The sequence below is a fragment of the Falco punctatus genome (assembly GCF_963210335.1).
Source record: "Falco punctatus genome assembly, chromosome: 12".
In the NCBI taxonomy this organism is placed as follows: domain Eukaryota; kingdom Metazoa; phylum Chordata; class Aves; order Falconiformes; family Falconidae; genus Falco; species Falco punctatus.
Window position 1 is genome coordinate 21,721,615 of NC_137592.1, and position 27,690 is coordinate 21,749,304.

Consider the following 27,690-nt stretch of genomic DNA (forward strand, 5'->3'; position numbering starts at 1 on the left):
ACAGGTTACTGAACCCTTCCTGGGACTCTGGATGAGCAGCTGCCCTTCTTGCTGGAATAGCAAACACCTGGAGTGGGTCATTTGGTTAGGTAAAGTCTTTTTAAAATGTGGTCAGAACATAAAATGAAAACACTGACACATCCTTTTAAAAAACAGTGCTGCCTGCATATAGCCAGTGCTGCCAAATTGTATAACAAATATACACAGAATAGCAGAATAAACCCATTTGGAAAGCACAGAAAAATGGTATTAAATTGTGCAAAGCAATTCGAACTGAACCTTTGCATTCTTTTAAGATTACTGAACGATGTATGGCTATTCAATTTTTTTCAATTACAACATTGTGCAGAGCTATATATTTCAAAGTGCTTCTCTAGGAACTAATATATAGTTCAACTAGGGTGGTATCCACAGTGTCACCAGCAAGGGCAAATGGATAAAGTTACCAGAGGGAATTATTCTTTTGTGGCAGGTTGATTTAGTCTTTTTAAATGACAGCAGCTGAACAATCAACTCTTATTTGTTTCTGTTACTAATAGGGAGGTGTTAGGAAAGTCAGCCTTGTAATAAAGTTTTTCTGTGAGAAGAAACTGCCAGTCTTGATAACAAAGCTACAGCATTGATAGTACTAAATAGAAAGGCCGTGCAGACCCTGAAGGTGTTTGAATCCATCATTGAAAATAATCTATCTGCTATGTTCAGGGAGATCGCTTTAGTCAGCAAAAACAATTTTAGGGTTTGGGGTGTTTTTTTACAGTTAATCAGCTCTAATATTACTTTTAAATAAAGATCAAGATATAAGAACAGAAACAGGGGCTTCAAAAACCAAGGGGTATGTAGCAAATACATATAGCATTAAAAACAAGTCCTAACAGCTAGAGATTTGACAGAAATAACTTTTCTCTATTTATCTATTTGAAGTGTAACCGTAATGCTGTATACAGAGCATGCAATGTAATTCCCTGCCCCTGGGACAGCTAATATCAACAAGCAAAAATGAAATAAAATTAAACTCTCAGTAGGATAATCACGAACAGATCATCAAGATAGCAGTTGCCAGTTCATCAGCAGCTTGGAGTGAAACAGTCACCTTAACTCCGATTGAACTCACTGCAACCTGGAAAGCAGCGCTCTGGGAGGCTGAGGTTGCTCCACAGGGGAGCTGAGCCCCGCACGCCCTGTGCTGCGCGAGGGAGGCAAGCTGCTTGGCTGCAGCTTGACATGCCAGATCACTTCTTGCATGGGCTGGGCTGCGACTCCCACCAAACGTGCAGGGGAGGGGGGGTTCAGGCTACATTTCTATGTGGGAGCACTGTGATGCCAGCAGAAGTTCAGCAGGTGAAGCCAAGCTCACGTCAAGGCCTAAAAGACCCAGCTCAGCTCTCAGGAGCAGTCCTCTGAGCAAGGCTGGACCTCAGAACCTCCCACCCCATGCTAACAACTTAAGTCAAATTACTCTCTCTGTAGCCAGTGGAGCCTGCAGTTGCTGCCATGGCATCAGTTTGGCTGCTTGGTCTATGAGCTCTGAGCCATGCACCTATCAGGCATTGTATGAATCCTACCTCCATAGCAAAGGAAGTCTTCTAGAGACAAATCCATTCCTTAGGCCACTTCATACACTGCTGGGAGCATCCCTGTTACCTGAAAGATGAGGTAAAAGGCTGTAGTAGTTTAAGACCCCTGTCTTTCCAGTAAGCATAGTCTCTTGATGTGGTTGACATGGTTTTGGTCTAATAAAAGATGCTTATTCCCCCAAATACAATTGCAAATTTTATCCTCATGAACTTTTTACCCATATATGCTGGGAAACCCTTAGTTATAAAGCTGTGTTTCCATTTTACCTGTTGTTGCCTACAGCCTTTCCTGAAACCCCAGTACATTGATCTCATCATCACACTGTCTACATCTAAACTAAGAGTTCCAGTCCTCTAAAGCTGCCCCACAGATAAATATAACAGAGTTAAACACAGGGTGGCATTTCTCAGTCTGTATTCTGCTTTGTATCTGCTTGACCCAGAAGAGGCTCACATATCACATTCTATGCAGCTACATAGTCTGGCTGAATAGAAGCTCTTGCCTCTGTATTCAGTCCTTGCCTCAGTTGTACCTGCAGCCAACAGCTAGCAAATTGTTTCCAGATTAATTTACCTGCTGTGTTGGTGTTCAGTAGTCCCTTGAGGAACTCCTCTTGTTTAGTGGCACTTTTATCACTCCCCCTTCTGCACACTGTGCACTCTCCACAAACACTTCCAAACTCTCTCCAGGTGACGGTAGCTTCTCCAGTTCCTGCACCTCCTCCCAAACGCCATGCATCGTGGGGACTCAAGATTGACACAAAACAAATGACAGGCTTCGGGCTGCACTTGCCTAGTGATTTTCTGCCTTTTCACTGTAAGATTTCATATTCACCAAAATATCCACACAGGCATCTTATTTTCCCCCAGAAATAACATTCTGAAGCCTGCCCAGTAAATTCTGAATACTTCCCTAGGAACTCTTTCAGACTTCTATTTCTCTCTCTGCTTTTTCTCCTCAGTATCAATGTGGATGTCATCTGCAATTCCTTAGGGCAAAGATGATTTTGTTAGAGGTCTGCTTCATCCCAGCGATGATTTTCTAACTGACTGCAAACCAAGTTTACCCATTACACAATAGGCTGTGGCAAAGGACACCATTCCCCATAACCAGTCCAGTAGCTAACACGTTCACAGGGAGCAGGCTTCATGCATCAGTCCACCCCAGCCACAACTAGCAAATGTTCTAACCACTGCGGTGACTAACAGGCTGAGGTCCTTTCCCTTTCTTGCCTATTGAGTGAGGATAAACATGCCCTGATCTCATAAGACTAAACCCCACAAGTGAGACATCCCTGCATTGTGTAATCCCATCCAGGATTAGTCAGAACCTCGGAGAAGGAATTATGCAGACTTTTAATTAGGAGTGTTGCTTTCCATACACATACTTCTGAACTGTGTGCACAGAATCTATTCAGTTCTAGCCTTATTTTTTTTTTTTTTTAACAAAACTTCAATTTGGGACTTGAAAATACACTGACATTTCAGCGAATCCTAAGCCCTACCCAAAACTTGAAAGATTCCGTCAGGCTTGAGAGTGCAGGAGTATATTGGGTTAAAGAAGATTATTGTGAAAACCAGTTGTGCTTAAACGGCTGAAAACAGAGAACTACAGGAAACCTGTAGTGCTCACATCCATTTTAAGAGCCTGGCCTTACTAGATAGGCTTCGTTCACAGGGGCTTTAGAGGTGTGATGGAGAACGCTCAGTACACAAAACTGCATGGGCAGCAGAGGCTGAATAGGCATAGCCCAGCACGATGGTTCACCGTTACCTGTCTGCTGAGCTGTGAAGCAGGAGCGGCATTGTTTCTATTTAGTGGTTGTAGATAAACTGGCAAAAGTGAAAGAAAATCAAAGCCAAGGGGGAAAGGGTGGGATGAAAATAATATAAATAGTGAGAAAGATGGAATACCAGAGATTTTATTGCTTGCTAATGGATTTAACAAACCCAAATATGTGACAGACTAGAGCATCCCTGTTGCTTAATTGTAAAACCATACACTTTCCAAAAGCTAGAGAAAGCCACTGTAGATATATAGCACTATTGTAGTCTTTCCTTGTAAAGCAATTAAGTTACACCATGAAGAAATGTTAGCTCTGGAAAACTAGATTTATACAGAGAAAAGGGTGTCAATCTGGGGGTTGAATTTACTGCAGTCTCCTAAAGGGAAGATCTTTGAAACCAAACCCAAACTTTATTTAGGCATTTCTGTCTTGTTAAAGTACTTTACAAGGTGTTACTGTATACAGCTGAGGTTCACACACAAATGATGTCATTTGCAGCAACACTTCAAGAAAAACCAAGAAATTGTTTAAAAGGCATTTTATGATAAACTATGTATCATAAATGCAGATTATGGTAATAATACACTGCAATTACTGCATGCTTTTCAGAAACTCTCAAGTGTCAGTAAAACACCAAACAAGGTGTGGTAGTGCAGGGAAGATACCACAAAGCAAGCTCAAGAGTAACATTTTCAGTGCATTAACTGCTCTTATAACTGCCTGTTTACTCAGCATTGTGTGTAGCCATTTTAGATTTGCCCTGGAGCAAAAATGTGAGGTGGGAGCATGTGATGGGGCAGGTAGAGAAGAGCTGACAGGCTGTGTGCTGTCACCCTCAGCCAAGTGCACTCACCCTGTGACTCGTGGTGACCACAGCTACCTTCTGTTATCCATCTGGAGCTGCAAGCCTGAGTCGCAGGGCAGATCCACCAACACGGTGGTAACCTGGGAAACTAACTCTGGGCATCTCCATCCCAGCTAGTCACGTATTATCTGGTTCCTGTAGCTTTGCTGCATGGCTGAATTGTTTGGAGATTTCTGCTTTCAGGCTCGAGTGATGAGGGAGCCCAGTGCTGGAGTCTGACACAGTGTCAGGGTTATAGGCACCACTAGACAAGTGGCTGCTTTACCAGCAGAGAATAGCAGAGAAATGAGAAGTGTAATCACAGATGAGTTCTAATTAGAAAATCAAGGTATAAACTATTCTCCTGCTAGCCTGTGTGCCAGCAGGTCTGTTTTTCTTTTGATCTGAAGCAGATTTGCAGATCCCAGGAACAAAGCAGAGTCATTGTTCTTTCAGATCCCACTATTGTTCATCCACTTTGCTCAGCTTCATCATATCCCCCATCAACAATGTCCATTTTTCAAATTGGACCACAATTGCTTATGTGCTCTAATAGGCTTCTACCTGTCTTTTCATAATTTATTTGCCCTCTCTCAAGTTCCCACCACTGTAACCATTAAATATAATTCCATACTCTGTTGTCCCTCTGATGTTTCAATCTTAAAATCATTTTTCTTTACACCTGACACTTCTTCGAAAAACTCATAGCTCAACTGCATACGTTTCATTTAAGGCTGTAGTTTCTGGTCCATGGAGTAATGCTGCTAGTTCATCGGTTATTTATAAATTTCTTTTTTATGCCAGTGCAATGCTTTTCACAGCTGGTAGTGTTGATTTCTTTGTAGCTCTCTCTGTATAGCATATCTCCTTTTATCTGATAAATATTTACCCTCTCAATAGAAGCTCCAGCAAAACCACCTTTCTACATACCATTTTTTTTTTCTTACAGTTGAATTGGTGCTTCATTTCAGCAGTTTGCCCATTGATTCTCTCCCAGGATGAGGCCACTTTGTAACATCTAACATCTAATGCAAGTCTAGACCAAATACACCAAATTTCTAATGCATCTGAAGAGCATTATCAGTCACTTGAACATCCATAATGTAATGCCAAACACATGACCAAAAAACTCAGCCCTTGACCAGATAAATGTCATGGCTTACAATATAGTAGTCACCATGAACACATGGTGACTTTTGAAGACATTTGGAAGATTAAAATTTCACTCTGAATGATAAAGAATGCTTCCTTCCATAACAAAAACCTTGTTTTGTCAACAAGTCACTCATGTGAAAAAACAAAATCACTCATATAGGTAAAAAACACCATAACCTTTTTTTCCTTTGGTAGACAGTAAAAGTTGCAATGAGAAAGGAGCTGGGATATGTGGACATGACATCAGTAATCTGAAATGATCAGTCATCAATAGAAACAAAGCATCCAAGAAAGAAAATAACAATTCCCTCATTTTGATGTTTCACTGTTTTGTTCTGCCACCACCATCCTCTCTTAAGGAGCAGAGCTTTCATCCTCAGAACTTTACATAGAACTACATCGTTTGCTGTAAATGTGACTTTTTGGAGCAGCTTCAGGTAGAAGTTAATGTACAGACACCTAAACTTTGTTCCTTACCAACCCAGATCATGAGATCATCTGATCATAATGGATTCCTAGTTCTTGAAATCATCTGATAATATTGGATTCCTAGTTCTTTTTATATTTTTCACATTATTCTAGCCCACAATGTTGTTTTTTTTAAAAAAAAGATTGACAACATGACATTTATCTGATGTAGTGTGGTCTTTTTAAGGTCTGCAATATGAACACATTCATTCATCTCAATGAGATCTCTTGTTGCGAGGTGTCTTTCAGCATCTCCCCAATAAAAGCATCACCGGTCAAATGTTACCAGGAGAAAAGTGCAGCAGGCCAGGCAAAGGCAAGCCTTCAGAGCATGGGGGAACATAGCTGCCTGTCTTCCAAGAAATTCCCTGTCTGCAAAAGGAAAGGATCACTGATGCTTCCCAAGAGGGAAGCCTTCCTCCCGCTGCACTTCCAAGAAAGTGTGAGGGAAGGAATGAGAAGAGAGGCAGGAGAAGCACACAGGATCGTTATACTATAACATGCTTCAGGCTCCAAATAGCTATAATATGTCCCTTGATTCCAGTCTCTCAATTCATATCTGTAACTTCCATCAGCAAAAATCTCAAAATATTTGCAGTAAGCTATTTTGCACATTTGGCTATTAAAATCAGTGACAGAAAACATTCAAGTTGCACCAGATGCTTCCTCAACATGTAGTGGGCTGTACATTGATTTATAGAATTTTTTCATTAACACTGTGTTTCCACAATGCTGGATACATTTTCTGGCTGGTGTAAATGAAATGGACTTCAAAAGTTATGTTGTTACATGCACTGTGCAGAATATATATTTCTATCTTCTCTGTTTCACTACAACAAAACTAAAACCAAACTAGTTAAATACTTTAATAAATGCAACATAGATTTAATTTTAAGTCATTCAGTATTTCTACAGCAAAAGGTCTCGTAAATGTAAGATACTTCAGGCCATTTACTCAATTGTTAGCAACTTGTCTATGGGAAAGGATTATTGCATACATGATACAACTAGCTTACAGCCAAATGCCAACTGAAGAGGGTTATCTTGATTTGTTTGGCAGGGTTGGGTTTTCTTTTTGTAATGGTGGCTTTCATTTTTTTAATAAAACAGAGATTTCCTGGCAATTCATACTCCTATAATTTATAAGACCTGTAGTCTGGCAGTCTTAAGTGGTTATCTAGGGGTTTAAGTAAAAGGAAGATGACCTCTGTGCCACTGAAACAACACAAGTTTGTGGTCTGTGCTACAACTTTTTTGATTGGAAACTCTCCCAAAGCTAGAAGAACATGAATTACATTGTATTTTGCTGACTAGAGTTAATAGCCAAGATATGCTCAAAATAATTAGCTAGATTTAAAATAATTTAGGGCAACAAATTGCAAGTTGCTTGATGCTAAGTTAAACATTAGTCTGTGATGTCACACAAGCCAAACAAGCCACAATTGTGAAATATTTCACTGTTCTGAATTTTTTTTTTCTTACCACGACACACTGGCTTCTTTGGAAACTGCAGCACTGAGCGTGATGTTATGTTTCTCAGACTGAGGAAGCGTTCTGACTGACTGATGATGATTTTAATGTGGGGCTTTAATCTAGTTAAACCACAGGGCTCAGTCAGAGCAGATGTTCAGAGTGTTTCTGAACTGACAGCCCTATATCCTTTCAGCAAAAACACATACACTTTTATTCCTCTCCCAGAATCTCCACATACAGTATTTCAGGACACACCAGCCCAGGTTGCAGCTAGGACATAGCTGTACTCCTAGCAGCAATTAGATACAGTTTTTCTCATCTGGGCTTTCAAAATCCCAATGCAGGCATTCTGTTATAAACAAACATCTGGTCGTGTCTCAGTAACAAAGAAAGATAAAGTGTTTTTGACAGAACCTTGCCCTCCGGTCAAACTTTGCTTTTCACTAGTGTCTTTCATTTATTCCTTTTTGAAGACCATTTGCACAGGCCTCTAACAGGATGTCAATAAGCAGATTCACTGATATGGAGAAAAGTGATTCAATACTCTGAGTATAGTTTTTAGAGCAAAGAAGGAAAATTGGGAGCCTGTAACACACAAAAAGTATATAATCAAGTACAACAGGTCAAAGCTGGTATGATGCAGCGACAAGGGGTTTCTAGTTGCTTTCACTGAGGTTGAAACGTGATTATTTTATCTCATGCCACACAAAGGAAAGCCACAAATATCAGCACAGTGCAGCTAAACTGCCATCCCTTCACACTCTTAGCCATACTCTCTTACCATGAGCACCAGAGGTCTCTTCCCTTGTTTCCATGGCAAAATAAGTTGGCATTTTGAAGTTCAGAAATAAATCCCATCTTTGCACATTAAACTTTACACAAGCACCTTGTTGTCAGCTGGACTGGAATCTCAGAGGTCTCCAGCAAAGCTGGGAGGGGACCCAGAGGAGAGCCACAGCCAGGGGTACTGACCTGCCCAGGAAAGTGTTCTTCCACATCTCAGTCCTCATCTCTGTTGCCTGAACCAAGAAATGCAAAGTAACCATAAGCCTTTGATTTGCTAAAAAGTATTCACCAACACCACAATGCAGTAAGTGCTGAGATTTTACTGACACTCCTTCTTTAATATGTAGGCTAGATAGAAACAACATAAGTAGGGTACCCTTGAAAAGACAGGTGACAGCAAGCAAATGCCAGTTTCTTTAACAGTATGAAACAGCAGATGCCAATAGCTGAATCCAATTGGATGTTAATTAAGGATGCTATCCTTAAATAGCCCCTGAAATACACCTTACAATTGCAGTTCCTTCAGACATTAAGAGGAACGGAGGGAATGTATCAGTTTGCACCTTCCAGAAGACACCACCAATAATTTCACAGAAGAAAGACCAAAATAGAACTTTCATTTTAAGTGAAGTTATTGAAGGTTGCAAAGGAGTAGGAGGGGTTCTTGGGATACAGAACGTGTTGGGAGGCAGTACTGATACGGTGCTAGGGTCTCCTTAAGACATTCTGTATGTAGAGTGGGAGGAGGAGAAGCCCATTTGATGTTAATTTATTCTTTTCCTTTCAGAGCCTTCATTGCATACCAGCAACTATCCTCTTGGCTCTTGGAAGTGTTTGGAGAGGGGGAAGGAGAGAAAAAAAAAAAAAAAAAAAAGAGAGAGATATGAAGTTGAAGGCATAGAAATTCTGGAGCAATCTGTAGACAGAGCACAGCTGGAGAAACTGGAGATCACATTTTATTCAGTCTACAAACTTAAAACAAATACTTTTAAGCACATGCAAAATTCTCTGCTGAAACTGCCTCACTGGCTGTTTCCCTAACATCTATCTATAGATGCAGCCAGAAAAAGCAGTCTTTTTAATGTAAATCCATACTCTTCATATCCCCTGTGTACCACCACATTTTTTTTCCTCTTTAAGAAACAAAGCAAACACTCTGTAGCAGCAGATACGCTAAATGTAGTAATCAAACCAATCTGCGATGTGTAATTCTTGGAAGGTAAATATATTCCTCTTATAACAACAAATGGATTATTTTCTTTGCATACCTTTCTCCCAAGAGAAAGGATAACAAAATTCTTCCATTGGCGTAATGCTGAGATTTCTCTCCTGGGCTCTGTAAACAATACGTTATAAGAGGTTATCCACATGTACTGTAAATACAACCTGTTTTTACAACTAAGCTACTACAAGAACATAAATGATAAACCAGTTTCTTCCATGTATTCCCCACATTTCTCTTTAGAAAAAATCAGATTTCACTAACAATGAAAACTGGTATTTTAACCAGAGGTGATTTAGCCTTTGGGGCTCAGTGAACAACATGCAACTATCTGTAATATTACACTGCTCTGTGGGTTGAGAGCTCATATTTGAGCTCCAAGTGACTGAAAATAAAACAGCCTCCAAAAGCTCCCCTGCCATAAACAGGAAGAAAAACCCCACCCATCTACACAGACTGAGGTCCAGCATTTCCCAATAGAGTAATGTGCAGTCAGGATTTGGAGGTTTAGCTAGTCCTGCACAGCTGTCCGCTCACACAGCTAATTAACATTAAAGCTCACACAGTAGCAAAGCAATTTAATTCCACGTCTTGAAGTTGTTATTCTCACTGAGCCAGACCCAGAGACCATGGATGTGAACTCCACTACAGCGACGGTTGCTTTCTGCCCTGTTGTGCCATTTGTCTTTTGCATATAGTACAGCACTGCATATACAGCATACCAGGCTCCAAACCAAACCATACCAGCTGACCAGGCTCCAAAAAAGCTAACACGCAGGGAAGAAAAGCAGTTTTGCTACAGCAGCATGGAGCCTTGCATATGTTACGTATACCCTCCTGCTCTGCCGAAGACCTAGCTGCACACTGTGGTGTAGGAGGTCTGGCTGTGGTACATCAGGTAGTGCGTTTAAAGCCAGTTCTGATATATCCGGATTACTGGAGTGTGCAACATGCTATATCACCTTACAGCCCTCTGACATTACGCTGATGGGCACCAGCTGAGAGCCTCAAGTCTTGTTTCCAAAGAAGGCAAAAGGAATCCTGCACTTGACTTCTTCAACTCGTTTATTTTTTTGGTTTTCAAGCCATAGCTAGAGGTAGATGTGCTCCCTGAGAGATGGGAAGCTTTTCTCTGTAACCCTTTCTATATCTTTAGGTATCAAGGCAGGAACACAACCTCCTATCACCATATACAGTACAGCTAACGGTGAGTGTTATTTCCTGTCTGGAAACACAGAGGCTACCACATTAGTTAGCTGAAGTTGTAAAGCTCAGAAATTGCAGCCAGACACCAATATGCCCTACAGAAGGTCTCAGGTGTGCAGTAACCCACCTTCGTCATTACTGACACACATAAATGCATTAATTCGTGGAGTTGATCCACTCCTGAAGTATCAACACTGCAATACAACTATTCTCATAAAATGTTGCAAACTAAATTAAAATGCAGCTATTTCAGCATGCCATCCCAAAGAAGGAATATATTTTTGAAAAGAAAACCTCCTTTTTCCAAAAGTCTTTTACCCACATAAACAGACTGGGGCCTTGAAATTCTCCCTTTAGCTTCCTTGCTCTATTCAGCTTTCCAGCAACTGATCAAATAGCAAGTATCTATAAACTTCAGAGCATCCCTGCAATTCTTTCCCCAAATTTTCTTGGATTTTCATCACCTTTCCTAATAGGCACCAGAAAGTGACCTGCTTTTCTATTAAATAGCTCATCGAATTACAGTATGCCCAGCAGGGACTCTCAGACCTACAGCTACCTCAGCTGTTGGTGTTCACCACAGGTATCTTGTCCAAACAGGTTTCTTCTACCCTGAACAGAAAGCCCTATCGAAAGCCCTATCGAAAGCCCTACAGGACAAAAAACGTCTCATACTTCCTAGCCTTGTTGCAGTGCCACCGTAGACAGAAGATGCCCAAAGGAGTAAATGCCATGAGGTGAATGGAGTGAACAGTCACCGTATGTTGTTCTTCCAAGGGCCTCTTTTCCTTGCAGGGAAGGCCGCCTGAACCATTCCAGCCGTATCAGACTTGCCATCTGCTTGAATAAACTAGCCTTGAAAATAATTTGTCAATCCACCTACATCAGCAACATTTATTTCATTAATTGGAAGAATTAGCTCTTTGTAGCAAGTTGAAGACTGTGGAGCCAAAATATACTGTACTTTCTCCCAAGTGACCCAGAGACCCTTGGACGAACTCTTGGGGTGCCATTAAAATGAATAGTTATATAGAAAAAATAGCATTTTAATGTTTATTTAACGTAGCTACCTTTCCAAAAAAAGGAACTTTCAACATTTTTAAACATCTGGTTGCCTTATTTTTCAGTTTGTTTCTCCAGTGGTATGAGCAGAACGTCTTCAGTTTAGAAAAGACAAGTCTGTATTCTTAGCCACGCGGATGCTCTCAGGTTACAAGCAGTGTGAAGGAGGAGGAGATATATAAATATCTTATAAAATTATTTTAGGACTGACATAACTAAATTTTAGAGGGCCAAATTCTGCTATCCATTATGCTACTGAGATCAATGAAGCTAGCCTGGAGCTATAGTTACATATACAATACTAGTCATTCCAGATGATGCTTCGTTTTAAGCATAAAAATACTGCACAAGGTAAGGCAAGATGAATTACAACAGCTTAATAAAAGAATTAATTTGCTCTTTTAAATAGCTAAGAGTTTTACATGGACACTATTGTAATCTAGAAAGTACATTACCACAAACCTCCCAAGCATACGCTCACACATATATACATACTTCTTTACACCAATACATATATATTTCTGAATAAAATTATAACAACAGAAATACTGATATATATTATGTGTTATACATGTAAGTTATATACTGTGTACTTGAGAGGCTTCAAGATCTATTGTATTGATAAACCCTCAGAGCATCCCCAGAATTTTTTCCTCCTATCTCCTTGGTTTATGATCAATCCCCTTTCCTAACAGGCACCAGAAAATAACCTGCTTTTCTAATCAATAGCTTATCAGTGCTATCTAGGAGAATAATCACCTCTCCAGTCCTACACAATATTCTCCTACTTGCTCATACAATACTGTAGTCGTGTTCCTAAAAGTAGCCTAAAACCCTCCTGTTAACTTACATGACTACCATAAACCTTAAAACTTTTAGGATCACTGATTTCTAGCATGCAGAAATCTTACATGCAGGGCCTTCTTCCTTTTCAAGACAGACATTTGTGCTTGCATTCCTCTATGATAAAATGCCTGTTTTTCCAAACATACCCTATGAAACAGTCCCCCATGGTTAGCAAAAACGTCCTACCAGAGCAAAGTGTTATTACCTCAAGATATTTTTTCTAACAATAATTTCATACTTATTTCCAAATAACTGGAAGAAAAGAGTAAATTGAATAGCATCAGGCTAGCAGACTGACTGACTGAATTCCTGAGTAAAAAAACCCTTTTTCACCCTTGTGATGATGATAAACTTTTTTAGGGTTTTTTTACAAAATATTTTTAATCCTTGTAACATGGAGTGAGTGGTTTTATCTCCTACTAATTATCTTAATCTAATCTGTTAAATGAGCAGCTTGTCATCACATTTAACTTTACCAAAAGTTATTTAAATCTAATCTAGTTATTTGGCAAGAGCAGTTTTAAATAAAACTGTCTTCATTGGCAACAATTACTTTACAACCTTTAGCTAATTACATGTTCTAAGAAGATTTTAATGATGTTTATTCCAAATCACTGTCAGATTAGCCTACCTACAGTTATACAGATTATTCTATTTATTCTCCTCAACCACAACCTCCCATAGGCTTTTAATTTTTATTCCTTGGAATTTTCGATGGGTTTAAGCTAATATTTACACTGAATTCCCATAAAATAATTAAAATGAAATAGCAGCTCCATCTCACTCAGAACCCCATGACCTAGATTTGTTCGTTGTTTTCTGTAAATTTGCACAAAATTTCTCCAGGAGTCCATTCTTGCCAGACATTTCATAGTCACCAACACAAGATGTGTAGAACCACCTGCTTTGTGGTTCTGCTCTAATAGCTCAGCTATCATTTTTAGAAAAAAATTAAAACTCACATGTTAAATTCTCTTCAAGGCCTTAAACATCTCACATTACTATTGAGACTTAAAATCAGGTAAATCATTTTTGTTCTCTGTTGTGAAAATGAATAATCTAAACTTTGGTGTAGTTACTTAGAATACTACAATATGTAAGTGACACCCTTCTTCACGGCAACTCAGTGTGCAATGCAATAAATGATTTCATGGCTGGTTAAATTGTAAGGCAAGGCTGGGGTGTTTAATAATCACAAAAAAACATTTATTGCACATACAGTCCATTGCCACTGACGCTATACTTTCGTGGGAGAAAGCATTAAAAAACTTTTTTTTAAGAAGGAAAATGAAAAAAACCCAATACAATTCAGGTTTGAAAGTATTTTGCACCAGCTTTCCTAGCTTTCCTACATTCAGGTTTTCAAAATACAGCATTTCTTTCTGAAACATTAGAAATTGAATCCACTCCCCTATCCATGGAACAAAATTGAAATTCTTGCAGGTGTGCAGTGTGAGTCTATGCCACACTATCTCTGTTCACGTATTAAGTAGCATTTTTTAAATGTATGCTCTTTCTAGTAAGGCAAACAATGTTCTCAAGGAAAAAGCCTTGCTGAGACACCACCAGCTGGAGCCAGGAGGGAAACTCTTCACATCTCTGGGTTGAGCAGGTTGGGACAGAGACGATTTTCTGTGTCAAAGGTTTTTGGCAGCTGAAGCAACCATCTGCAGGTTGGCACAGCCAAAGTAGGAGTAGGATAATCACTTCATCTGTGCAAAGAAAAATGGCATTTTACTGTTAATTGGACCATAGAGCGATACAGCCCTGAGATGTGCTAACTACCTGAAGGATAAGGGGGTTGTGAAGATGTTTAGGAGATCGTGCTCTTCTGACACCATTGCCGACGACAAGCTGTGACCCTGTGTCATTAAGTGGCAAGAGAAAAGTGAATTGATGTTTTACTAACAGAACAAGACAACCCAGAGGAGGGTTGTGGGATATATAACCATTCATAACTTTAAATTAATATATAAAGTGTGTAAAGTAAGCTATAAAAGGACATGTTTAAAAAATTATTCTTTGAAAATTTTCCTCTATGTGACTAACATCTGTAGGTCATTTTGTTCGCCAGCCCAAGGAGGTTCAAAATATGAAAGAGGTAATGAACTGTGAGCAAGGCTTTGCCTTGCAAGAGTGTTTCTTTGATTTTTTTTTTTGGTCAGAATTGTAGCAGCCTCTGACCAGTCACAACAACATCATCAACTGGGCCTTTTTTGTTCTCAGCCTAATTTTGCAACCGGCAGATCTGTGTCCTCCAGCCCACCCTCATCCACAAGCAGCAGAGTAAATGCTGCCACAAGGAGGATCCACTTAAAGCAGATACCTATTTAAGGCCTGTTATAATCTCTCATCTGGAGTAACAAAACCCAGGTGCTCTACATAGCAGCTGCTTGTCACCCTTCCTGATAGCTTGGCAGGCCTGCCAGCGAAGAGAGATCTGAAACCTTGTGCAGACATAGTACATTTCATTCCCAAGAAAATGAAACCATGCTTGGAGTTTCCCTAAGTGATGGTTGTAAGAGGAGACATGGCACTGTCAGCACCTGTGTGGGAGCACCATTTGATGGAAACTGGGAACTTTTGTGTAATGCAGACTCAATCCCCAAAGGCCACGTGTGATCAGCCTCCTAAGAACAAAACATTTCTTCCTCACATCACTGCTTTTTATGGGTGCTCTATCACCTCTAGGCTAAACTAAAAGACCGAGTTGATAGTGCTCAGCTATGCCAACTACCATTCACACAGATGGCTTGGTAAAGTGGATGAACAATCTGCAAAAAAACCCTGGTCTTTTATAGAAATATTTATCCACTAAAGACCTAAGATGTTCTCGGTTTTCTTCTAACATTTTAACCCACCACAGTGTCTGGGCTACTCCTTTGTGTATACAGGGAACCTCTAGGCATCAGAAGCTCAAGGCAAGTTATCAAGGTCCTTCCAGTCCCCCTCCTACCTTTGCCGGCACTGCACATTTCAGGAGCTGTCGACACAGCTCCTTGTGTGGTCTTGAAACTGATGCTGTTCAACAGCAGCCAAAAGAGAGGGGAAAATCTGCTTTTTTATTTATATAAATCTGGCTAAGAGTTTTTATTTATTTAGAATGGAGTTTAAACTGTGCTTGACTCTAAATAAATAAAACACGTTATTTTCCCTCCCTACTGGTTGCCACCAAGCCGTGTGAATTTCAAAGACCACACAGACAGCAGCGGCTGTGTGGTAAGATGGGGACTGATGCAAAGGGAGGCAGCCCACCAGAGGCTGAGGTCTGCAAGGCTTGCAGGTGAAGGAAGCATTATGAAAGGCACACTTTAAGAGTATGGATAAGTGTAACTCTGAAAAAGACATCAGTTCCTTGGTTGTTGTGCTAATGCTGATCCTTCTTCCCTGTCTACCAGTGCATTTCTCCCCCACAGGATTAAGCCTTGCTGAAGTCACTCCTGTCCATCACAGTGATAACCCTCTGTTAACAGCAGTTCCATGAGAGTGCAGTGGTGGGGGGACAGGCAGGAAGAACGGCAGGACAACTCATTTCAGGCTTCAGTTAAGTGGAGAGGAAAGGAAGAAACTATCTTTAAGATTTATGCCAGGCTGGAGAGTAGCTTTAGTCAGACCCTTGAAAAAAATAAACTATATGGGAAAAACCCCACAGAGGAACATGCTGGGACAAGGGACTGGACTCCTCTTCCTCTTCAGTTAGTCACAGCCAACAATTCTGTAACATATATGTCTTCTTTTGAGCCTTTAAATCACAAATTTGATGGACCAAATACAACTTATATCTGGAGTAGCCCCCGGGATGAATTTAGATCTAGCGTTATCAGAAGCAGTGTCAGATGAAAAATACATTAGAATTGTACAAAAACCTCCTTCATACCCTGCTTCACAGGTGAGTCATCTTACTCAGTGGTCAGCAAAGACACTGACTCCTAGTGTCCCATACCTGCGCATCCCTTATTTCTTCACAGGATCAGTAAATAGTAACTTTGACAAGCTGGCAAGTTCAGACAAGTTCAGTTCAGATCTTCTGAAATCATCAGGTTCCTGAGATATCTGCCAAAGCTCCTAGTGTTTGGAGGAAGGGAGAAAAGCAAAAGGGAAGACTGCTAACTCCTCCTCCTTTTGGCATCCTGTTACAAACAAATCTATTTGCTGCTCCCACACTACCTGCTTACAATGAATGCCATACGAAGCCATGCATTTGTGGAAAGCTCCCATTTTAGACCATCAGACAAATAAAGAATGGATCCCCCCCAACACTGCTTGTCCCTGAACTGCTGCACCATTGATTTGCACTCTTATTTCTCCTCTTCTTCCAACACTCCTCCTTTTGAGAGCCAATACAGAAGAAATCACAAAATCCATCTCTTTCGCAGGCATCTTATTGTCATTGACCAAGGGCTCCGACCATGCCAAATTTTGCTCCTCACCTTTTCTTTGTGGTTTACCAGTTGTTAACTGAAGGAAGAACTGACGGCAGACAAAGTAATTTTTTCTGGTGAACTGTGGTCAGCATTTGACCTAAAGGGCTTAATTCTGATCTCACTGATCCAACTGAGGGACCAGCATTTGCCTTCAAAATTATAGTTATATTCACCAATACTGGTCTGAAAAGCCTACTCTTGGAACATGAAGGTACAATAGACTGTTTCTCAGGGACTGTCTATAAAGTCTGCTTGAAAAGGGTTGAATTTTCTAGTCTGTGCTAAAATGCAGTGGACAATAGTTCTATGAGGCAGACCATAGTCTGTCCATACTCATGATTAAAGTAGGCTACTTTACAAGTTTCAATACAACCCTCAGTAGCAGCATCTGCTGATCTGGTGTGAATGTGAACTTGCACATATCTCAATCCTGGGATGAGCATGAAATGCCAGTAGAAGGACTAGGGCACAATTAGCAGCAGCTACTGAAATTTTCTTTTCTTTTTATTTGGGAAAGAAGAGGGATCAGTGAACTCTTATATGTGAAAGAGAGAAAAAAAGCTTAATACAAAGACTGACAAGGCAGAAACAGGTCAAAGGAGAGCAGGAAACTTACTGGGAGGTCAAGCCAACTGAAAAGCCTATGTTTCTCTCCAAATAAGGCAGACATTCAGAGTCCATAGCTTGTGAGGCACTTAGCCAAAGTCGAAGCAAGACCTACAAAACCTTACCATGAGACAGACAGCAAGATAGAAAAACATCCATATGTCAGCAGAGCAGCACAGTTGGCTCAGAATTTACTGTTGCAGGAAATGTCAGCAGACAGCCCTTATTCAGTGATGACTGTTGAATATGAAGAGACATAAGAAAAGGGCAGCTAAAGAAGCAGAGAGTAGAGTGGCAGCAAACCCTCCCCAGCTGGGAAGGGTAGTGGACAAAGCACGTATCTCCCTGTGCTCCCATGCATACTAAAAACCAGAAGCAATTCTGAGAGGGGAAGAGACCAGTAACCCTGTCTGGATTCACAATCTCTTTCCAAATTCAGCTAGTTCAGATAATGATGCAGCAGAAACAGATTTCTGCAAAGAGCAGCTTGGCTTTTCTGGATCTGTTTTCTACTGACAGGCACGGAGAATATGTTGCTGCATGCTGGCTGCAGGGGGACTATCAGAATCCCACATGGATTCAGGATCCCTGCCCTTCAGTTAACACACCTGGCACATTTCCACCAAATCTGTTCAATGTGAAAGCCACCTATTCTTCTACCTCCTTATTTTCCTCTTTTGCCCTTCTGACATTCTAGGTGTAACATACACCGTAAAGGTATTCCTACACACAGTAGTACTCCCTTGCCTGCATCTCTCACATTTTGCATCTTAGGTGAAATTAGCATAAATGCAGCCAAATGCAAGGGAAAACCACAAGCAATGGGTGCTGAGGATGAATGTAACCCAGAGTGACCTGTTAATCCTAGTCTGCAAGACCTTTGCCTGCCATAGCACCGGTCTTTGCAAAGACTATGAATTTTTAACTGCCAAGGACAAGGATGCCAAACTGGATACATGAGTCATGAACTCATCTCCTCTCTTCTGTGTCTTCTTACTAGATACTACAGTAAGACTTTTCCAAACTACTCAGACATTTTTCCAAAGACATTTTCAATACTGTATTCTAACAACTGGGTTGAGGGTGTGTTTTGACTTTCCTCTTTTTTTAAAAAAAAAAGTATCTTTATTCTGATTTCTGGGTGGCAAAAGAGAGAAGACTTAAATTTAAAATGCTTTAGAGATCCTATGAGAAACCTCTTTATATTTGTGTGTGGTCCAGCAGATTTGTCAGTTGCCTGACATTTTAATTTCCTGTTCCTCTCTTATGGTGAGATTCTGATTTCCTCTCTCTCTTTCTCCTTTCTCCATTACAGAAACCTAACAAGCATCTCTATTTCTACCATCTGTTTCCTATTCAATTTTATAAATATTGAAATAAACAATTAATTTGGCAAACGGGCATGATGTAGCATAGCTCATCTTCTGTCAACATATAACTCCTAAAATCCCTTTCTATTCTTTCAGCCCCTTATAGATATTAGCTCCTTTGCACCAGACTATTCATGATCTAACTCGTCAATGAAACTAGTCCATAAACCAAACTAAATGGTTTAATGCTTTTACATTAGAAACAGCCTTTCAAAGTATTCTGTGTCCTCACAAAATGCTGTGTCAAGACAGTCCAGTTGCAAACCACTCTATCAGCTGTCTTTCTGTGTTTACACAATATAAAATGTGAAAGAACTGTCTATTCACAGTCTGATAAAACAGCCATGCTGAGTAATATATACCCTGTCCTCGGTGACTAAATACATACAGTCCTCTGCTGGCAAGGATTTGTTACTGGGAGTGAAAAGATTGGGTTTACCCTTTAGAGCAATCCCAAGCTGTTCAAATGGATATCACCCAATGCCTGTCTATTCCTGTTTCATACACCAGTGCAGCTCTCTGTGCTGGGAATCTCAACCCATGAGATTCCTCCTGAATTTCCAATTGCCATTTCCACAGGGCAGAAACTATCCTTTCCTTCTGTGGTTCACTATGGCTTGTATCAGGGTGATGCTAAACTGTGACAGAGCTGCTTGGTGCCCATACGTCACACACAAAACCCTAACATAATATCTAGGAGTATTACTATGCTGCAAGAGCATACACGTCCTGAAGACTAAGAACCAATTTAATAGATTTTGATTGTTCTTTACCACTGCTGAAATGCTAAATCATGCTTTTCAATGTATCAGATAAGCTTTGCTGTGGAAAACCATGCTAACCTACCACCTGTGCTAGCCAGGGATGTTAGATGATGTTAAAAATCTCCTGTGTTGCAAACTGCCGAAATCCCTTCTGTATTGTTCACTTACTCCTCACACGTGGATAAATACCAATGATTATCAAAACTAAGTCTGTCTTAGTTTTCAGCCCTCAGCCAGGAGTGAATGTAATTTTGTTCTTTTCTGTTTCTCTGCCCTTCGCTATAAAACTCCTTGGGAATACGCCATCCTTTTAGTGTCAACCCCGTAAGGCCACAGGGGCGAGCCAGCCAGGGGCCCGGCACTGAGATGGCACAGCCAGACTTTGCCTTGTCACCCAGAGGACCAAGACCTCCATAGCCAAACTTGAGGAGAAACCATACCAGCCCCAGGAAAGCCCAGCAGGTATGTGGACCCCCTCGGGATGGTGACAGGGAGCCAGCTGCACTGAAAGGAGACAAAGAGGCAGCTCAGGACTCGGTTGCCTTTTTGCCAGCCAGTCCAGCCCGACTGGGACCAGACCTCACTCTCATGGACCAGAGTTGTGCTGGCCCATCCTGGAGCACGATCCAGCAGCGTGCCCCTTCTTCCCTTCTGCAAAATGCCACACAGATGTGCCAGACTGGGCCAGGTGCTCACCCTTAACTTGCTGGCCACCACAGCACTCACCAAACCAGACCATCTTTCCTTTCCTCAGACTTGTGGTTGTGACTCTGAATTCATCTTCTGGATGTTTTCCCAGATGAACATGCCTGTAAATTTCTTTGGGGCTTCAAAAAGTCTTTTTAACCCATTTTTCCATATCACCACACGCTGCCCTGGAGATGTCTCTGAGGCAGATATATGGTGACATTACACATTCCTAGTCCTCACCAGGAACGGGATTGCAAAAGAACATTCCAATTATTGTAGGTTATGGAAAAAGTAATCAAATCTTTCACGCGCCACTAAAATGTCATCATTTTATGCATTTCACAAAGAATTCTCTCATTATGTTAGATAGGCCTGGAGAGACTCCAGTCTCTGTGGGTTGCACGCATTCCCCCATTCTGTTCAGAAATTAAAAGCCTTAGTCTGTTTTTCAAGAAAGCCAAGTCACTTGGTGCCTGGCTACTGACCCAAAACTTGATGGCAATACACCTGATTTCTCTTACAAACTGACTTGGCCTTTTCTGAATTCGTTCCTCACACAGCTGTGTGCACAGCATTCTCCCCATATGCTTCAATAAAAATAACAATTGCACATGAAGAAAAGAGAGAGCCCAGAACGATAACAACATTAGCAACCGCTTGAGAAAAATTAATGCATGCTGCTGAACAGTACAGCCATTCACTGACACTGAATAAACAAGACAGCAAGTCTATAAGGCCATTAGTATCCCAATTTTTAATTTAACTAGACCCTTTTTTAATTTTGGCACAATGCTGCAAAAATACAACAGTGTTATACAAATGTTGCAGCATCAGCAAGAAAGCTTAGAGTTTGAGCAAAAGAGAATGTTAGCAACTCAGACTTTATGCATGCAAGCAAATAATTCTCACTTGCAAGAGGAAGGCAAAGTCTTTACATCTTGCTCTTTTCCATATCACCATAATGCCTAGAAGCCAAAGGCACCAGAGACTGGGCACTGTACAAACTCATAAAAGGACAGTCCTAAAACTATATTCTACAGCTCTAAGACTTCAACAACTGCATGAGAAATCCAGTGGCATGGTAGAGATAAAGGATGAGTAAGAAATGTCCGTATTGAGAAATACATTGGTTTTCAGTCTATGTTGCTTTAATCTGAACCCCTACATCACTGGATTTTATGTAATAAAACACGTCTCCTGATAACTTGCTGCAAAGTTTCTCCTTTTCCACAAGATCTTCATAAAATATTTTTCTGCAAAATCAGAGAAGTAGAAGAGAAAATCTACTTAAGGAACAAGTATAACACATGTTCCAGATTATCTGAAGGATTAGGGTAAGAAATGACACTGAATGCATCTTAGTAAAAAATGTCATATATTCTGTGCAAATGTCAGAGATTTCTTTTGAAAAGAAATACATATTGGGACAATACACTATAGGGAGGCACTAAAGATCCCTGTTCAGAGTGGCTGTGTTAGTAGCAGCTTTTAGTGCAGGTGTTGGTGCTTTGTCCTAGTGACACTAGTGTCCTACCTGTGATGGTGACAGTATTAGATATATCCAGTCCTACAGACTCCACTCATATAAGCAAATCCCATTGCACTGGCTGGTCACACTCCTGTATATAACTCACAAAAGAAAAGGTATACAACTGAGAGCAGTTTTTGAGCCCCTCTAGAGTTGCCTTTAGTGAGAAGAGGAGGGAAGAAACTGCGAATTATTCACGATTTTCAGTTTATCCCTAATCCCTTAATTCTGTCGTTCTGAGGGTAGAGACTTTTGTTTAATGGCAGTGCCAGAAATAACAAGCTAGAATTGCATGTTTATGAAATGGGGTCTTAGTTACTTATTAGGATCAACTGGGCTTGAATTAATGTTGGCTCACGTTCAAGAGCACTGAGTAGACTGAATAAGCATCACAGTTTTAAAGCTCATTAATGGTTGTTTGTTGTATATATTTAACATACTAGAAACATCCAAGCACGTTAGACCATAGTTTTCTTATAGACACACAGATGTAGAAAAATATGGGTAATATAGCACTATATTCTTTGGATCTGTAGTTCTACTTACACCAGTGGTTGACAGATGAAAGTAATCCTAAACTTAACAGGGCATCTTTCACTACCAGATTTAAGTTGGGTTGGGGTGGATAGACACATCACATTGCTATCATCTGTGCTTTTATCTCAGAAGGCAGTTGACTATTTTACAGGTGATAAGCCAAAACAGGGCAGAAGTAGAGTTTATGTAGAAGTGAGGGTGTAATATAAGTGGAAGAGAATCCAGGCCAGGTAAAAAGAGTAGTTGACACCATGGATAGCATGAGGCTTTGAAAAACTTAATGCTGAAAGCCACCAAATATGGGAAAATTAGTCCACATTTTGAACTGATAAAAATTTCACACAAGATACTTGCTCCAGATGGCACATAAATGATCTGAAGCACAGGGAGGACAACAATTCACACAGTTTTAATGCACATCCCACAGGACTTCTTGTAATACTAGCTTATTCTTTCTCTTTTTTACTGTATAAAGGCCCATAATGCTTAAGTTTGCATGAGATCACAGCTGCATTTTTGAAGATTTGACCATGCAAGGATATTCACGTAGAGGGTAATATGTCAGGAATCACTGAGCACAAGAAATAAAGGAAGTGTGATTACACTAGCTTTCTGTTTCAAATCAGGAGCAAGCTTTTGAAGAAAATGTCCTCATCATCTTACCATGCTTTGGTTTGCACTTCAAACAGCCTTAGGGCTCACAAGATGGATTATGAAACTAAATTGGAAGACCCACTCCAGCAGCACACCTACTGCACTCCAACAAGTTACAGATATGCAACCTACAGGACCAGTTTAGGAACAGTTCAAGGTAGAGCATCTGAAATGCATTTCACGTGGACATCAGCTCCTTGGTACCAACTGTTCCATTCACACAAGGAGAAGGTAGAAGCAGAGGGAAAGGAAACAAAGCATGACCTGTCAAGCAGCTCCTCTACTCTAAGGCCAGTCCTGAAATCCTGACACTTGAACCAAGCACCTCCTGAGCTGATTTCATCCCTGTTGAAGGACAGTATGTTACCAAACCAGACCCAAACTAAAAAAATCACTTTCAAATTAAGGTCCCAAGGCAAAAACTTTCATCTGAAAATAAAAGCAAAACAAACTCACAGGTTTAACTGAAAGTGATGGCAGTAACAATAACACATGGCAATAATAATAAACATTACAGGATCTGATTTTTCATCAAAAGATTGGAAACTTTGACTAAAATGATTAACCTTGTCTGAGAACAAAGTTTTTCTAATTTAAAAAAAAAAAATTAGGAAAAAGAAATCCCTGTCTGTCATACACAATCACAAAGTAATGGTGAGTCAGACCAGACTTACCTCAAGCTGAGATTTGTGGTTCTCCCCACTGTTCCTCTGCCTGCTTCAGAACTATCACCTGAAGATAGCAGCTGCAGAACAAAGGTATTGAGAAGGGTGGGGGAAACAGGAGAATCACACATCAAATTATAAATATGAAAGAACATAGTATTTTTTAAACTAAAGTGTGTTTAGCAGAGGAAGGAAAAAAAATGTTACTGAATAATCTGAAAAAAGTAAATTGGGTTGTTTTATGCTGCCAAAGAAAATAAACCCAGCATCATTCAAGTTTCTCAGCATGTGCATGCAGAAGATTGCATGGAACACAAACAATAATACTAAAAAAAGGCAAACATCACCTTCCTGAAAATCATTTAGAGACCTAAGGCTTTTTGGAATCAGAGTGGATGACATCTCCATTCTGCAACATCTGAGTAAAGCAGCAGATTTCTTGTGGTTAAAGGGTTTCAGAAAAGATTCGTCAGACCTAGCATCATTTTGCAATCCCACATAATGTTGATTTCTTCATAAGCTCATCTTGATTCCCTCGTGGTTCTGGCAGCAATAAATCACAGCAGTTTAAAAGAAGGTCATGTACACATTTTCATATTTCATACACGATCCTGTTGCACAAAACAAATGATCTGGGGCACTTTGCTTGAGGGTTGTAAAGTCATCAGTTTGCTTTGGATTGACTTTAATATGTCTCTGTGGAATACTCTCATTCTTTTCTCCTTCAGAAGGACTCTGTACACTCATTTGTTCCCTAACTACTTTCAGGAAGGCCCTAAACTCATCCAAGATTTAACAGACCACAAAGCTTTCTCTTACAGGCAATTGGAGTACACAGGATCATGCAGTCCACCTCACTCCTGATTCCGAAGTGGGATCTCAAACCCTCATTTAGGCACCTTGGCTCCCTGAATAGTTTGTGAGGAGGCAAAAGCACCTGAAAGTAAGACAGAAAACCCACACACACCTAGAACCTGCACCTCACTGGGAACCTCCGATTTCCAGTACTGCCCCTCCGGAGCCACCATCCAGCTGCTTCACCATGCTACAGCCCAGCAAATCCAGCTCTCAGTCACCTCCTCAGGGCATACCCACGCTCTTTCCCTCAGGTGCTCAAGAAGACTGCTCTGGTTCTTATTATTTATTTTATAAACCCAGCATAACCCAGAGCACAAGGGAACATGGTACACAGGGACCCACATAATCAAAAAGTGACCAGGTTATGCTTAGCAGGGCTGGTGTTGGACTAGAGTTCATAATTTCAGCTGGGTGAGACCTGGCTCCATGCTAAGACAGTCTGATGCTTTTGCACCCTTTGTGCCCTGGGGGGAATGTCTGGTTTCTTGGTTTCTGGTTTTCCCATCAACCATGGTACATGAGCACTTTGTTAGGGATTGCTGTGCGTGGTATTGTGTGCATGGTAATAATGTCTGGTATCATGAGGCTACTACACAAGATCACTTCAGGACAGACCCTAAAGCTGAGCATATCTGTCCCTGACATCTTTTCAATTCCTTTTTGAGTTTAGTTTTAACTTTGCATCTCTAGGTTTTGTAATTGCTAATCAGAGCATATTATGTTGAGTCTCTCATTCACTAATAATTTCACACAATCTCTTACAATTGTTACTGGGTCTGTTTGGAAATATGGTTGCATTTAGTGATCTTATTTATAAGTATCAACTTCTGCCTAATATAAAATGCAAACCAAATTGCTGTATATGAGGAGCTTATTCTGTATTATCATAGAAACACATCTGCTTATATTTTCATTACATTTTTAGACCTACATGAAAATCAAACCCAAGACAATGTAGAAAATGAGCAACAGTACCTAGAACAGGTCTTATTTTAAAACAGAGACATGGATTTCATACTTTACGCACCCTTTTTTATACTAAACCAAAACACTATCCATGCTACTAACTTGAGCTACAACTTTTATTGGAGTTGAAATCTTGACCCTTCCTCCCAGAAACACTGTCATGGTCCCTGCTATAAACCCCAGAGCTAGTGACAGCTATAGATTAGCAAGAGATTAGAGGCCAAGGGGATTGCTCCAGACCCATTTTCATGCTCCAGAGAAAAGTTATTGTATTATTTCTGCTACTGCTGCCTGCTGTCTCCTTGCTTCACACATGGTCGAGAACCCTCCCTGCTCCCAGTCTCTCACGCCTCCAGCCAGGCAACAACTTGTAATAAAAAGCTGATGCCAAAAATTGGAATCATAACTGTGTATTGAAATGCTCCTCTGAAGTGCTTACATCCCCAGCACCATATGGACCTAGCAAAGGATCTCAGAGAGGGAGAGAGGGGAGGAGAGAGAGACGAGAGCTTCTAGCTGAGAAGCACGCGGACTCATGCTAGCAGCAGCACAGCAAGCTGCTGGAACTGATTTACCACTAAAGCTATTAACCAATAACTGACTTCTTCCAATTATTTGCTTCACAAACAATAATCAGGTTAAAATTAGTAATCTGAATATAAAACTTTTCTTAAAGGAAAGGGAGTGCTGTCCTGTGGGGGTAGGGGAAGAGGGAACACTCAGAAAAGGAAGACATGAAAAAGCATCCTGGAGGTAGGAAATGTGTTTCGTATCAAGGCAGAGCTGCAGGACACCACACAGCACACTTTTAGCTCCCTCTCTCACCTCAGGGACTGCCAAATGCCACTGTGGTGACAGCAGGGATGAGCCAGGAGCCAGAGCAGAGAGTATGAGGCCCAGGGACGTGTGTGCATGAAGGAGAGAAAATGATAGTGAGAGATGGAGATTTAATGGCAGAGATTAAAGTCTCAAATATATAATCCAGTTTTGTATGATTTTCCTACTCTATTCTCAGTTTGCAATTACAGACCAAAACCAAAAACCTAGCCTTTTATTCACACACTTACTTTCTTAGATCTAACCATTGCACTGCAAATATCTACCAAACAGCCACGTCTGTTCTAAGAAATACAGCATCATTGAGAGTCGACAGATCAAGAAACACGTACACAGGTAAGAGACAGCATTTTCAAAAGCAGGGAGGATCCTGATTCTGGGGTGACCATCTTGTTTATCACAAACCAGAGACTTCTTTTAAAGCTTTGATTTTGGTGACTGTAGCCAAATACAAGAAAGAAAACTGGAGCCCAAAACACAAATGTCTGGCTCCTATTCTTTTCTTAGACCACCATGCTGGATTACCACCACTGCTAAAAGCACTTCCACTGCAAATTGGCAGCTGGGCCCCTTGACAAAACATGAAGATATGTTGATGGACCTTGAGTCAAAAACACTGAAGTATTCACTCCATTTAATATAGAAAAGCATCTAAATCTTTTAAGTCAAAAATTCTACTGGGAAATAAGCAATAGGCATTGCTGTGTTCCAAATGTCAGGACTTCCATCCCTCTCCTATAAATCGCAGGCAGGGCTCAAGCACGAGGGGGGGAATTCCCAGCACAATCCTGCACGCCGTGTGGACCAGAATTCTGGAAAAGGACAACACTGAGCAACTGCATTATCCATATGATTTTCCAGTCTTTTCACATGCCCAAAGAGGGGAAAAAAAAAAAAGCCCACACCTGGACAGGAAGTGATTTTACTTAGCATGGTGGAAATTAAGGTGCAAATTATGAGAAATACTTGTACAGGAAGACTTCAGCTTCCTCATGCTTGGCAGTGTCACTGACTAGGAAACAATAATACTAGCTGTTCAGAGATTGTACCACCCTTTCTAATAACTTTGTGCAGAGTGAGATGTTTCTTCCAGTCTGCAAAATCCTCTATAATTTTGAAGCGTATTAGAGGTGAAGGAAGTGAGGACCACCGGCTATAAAACACAAAGGTCAAGATACAATCCCTGCCCTGGGAAGTCCCTACACTGCAGATTAGCAGCTGTTTCGACAGTTTAGCAATGAAAGTATCACTCTAATATTGCTGTGGTTTTACACTCCTCCCAGTACACCCACTGCAGAGCACTGCATCCTCAGCTAGAAAGGAGGGTGTTGGCATTTTTCTCAGCAGTTCTTGAATTTTTGCTCCATA

The 27,690-nt window shown here is 40.6% G+C and overlaps 1 protein-coding gene across 1 annotated transcript in view; it reads right to left on the bottom strand.

Moving 5' to 3' along the window:
• The window catches only part of LOC308072157 (uncharacterized protein), a 145,508-nt gene that overhangs the window by 65,266 nt on the left and 52,552 nt on the right, over positions 1–27,690 (bottom strand). The window contains exons 2-3 of the mRNA XM_080408663.1: positions 23,671–23,741; positions 9,356–9,423 (exon numbers count right to left, since the gene is read on the bottom strand). Coding sequence (XP_080264789.1) covers positions 9,356–9,423; positions 23,671–23,741 — 139 coding nt within the window. The remainder of the gene's footprint in view (positions 1–9,355; positions 9,424–23,670; positions 23,742–27,690) is intronic.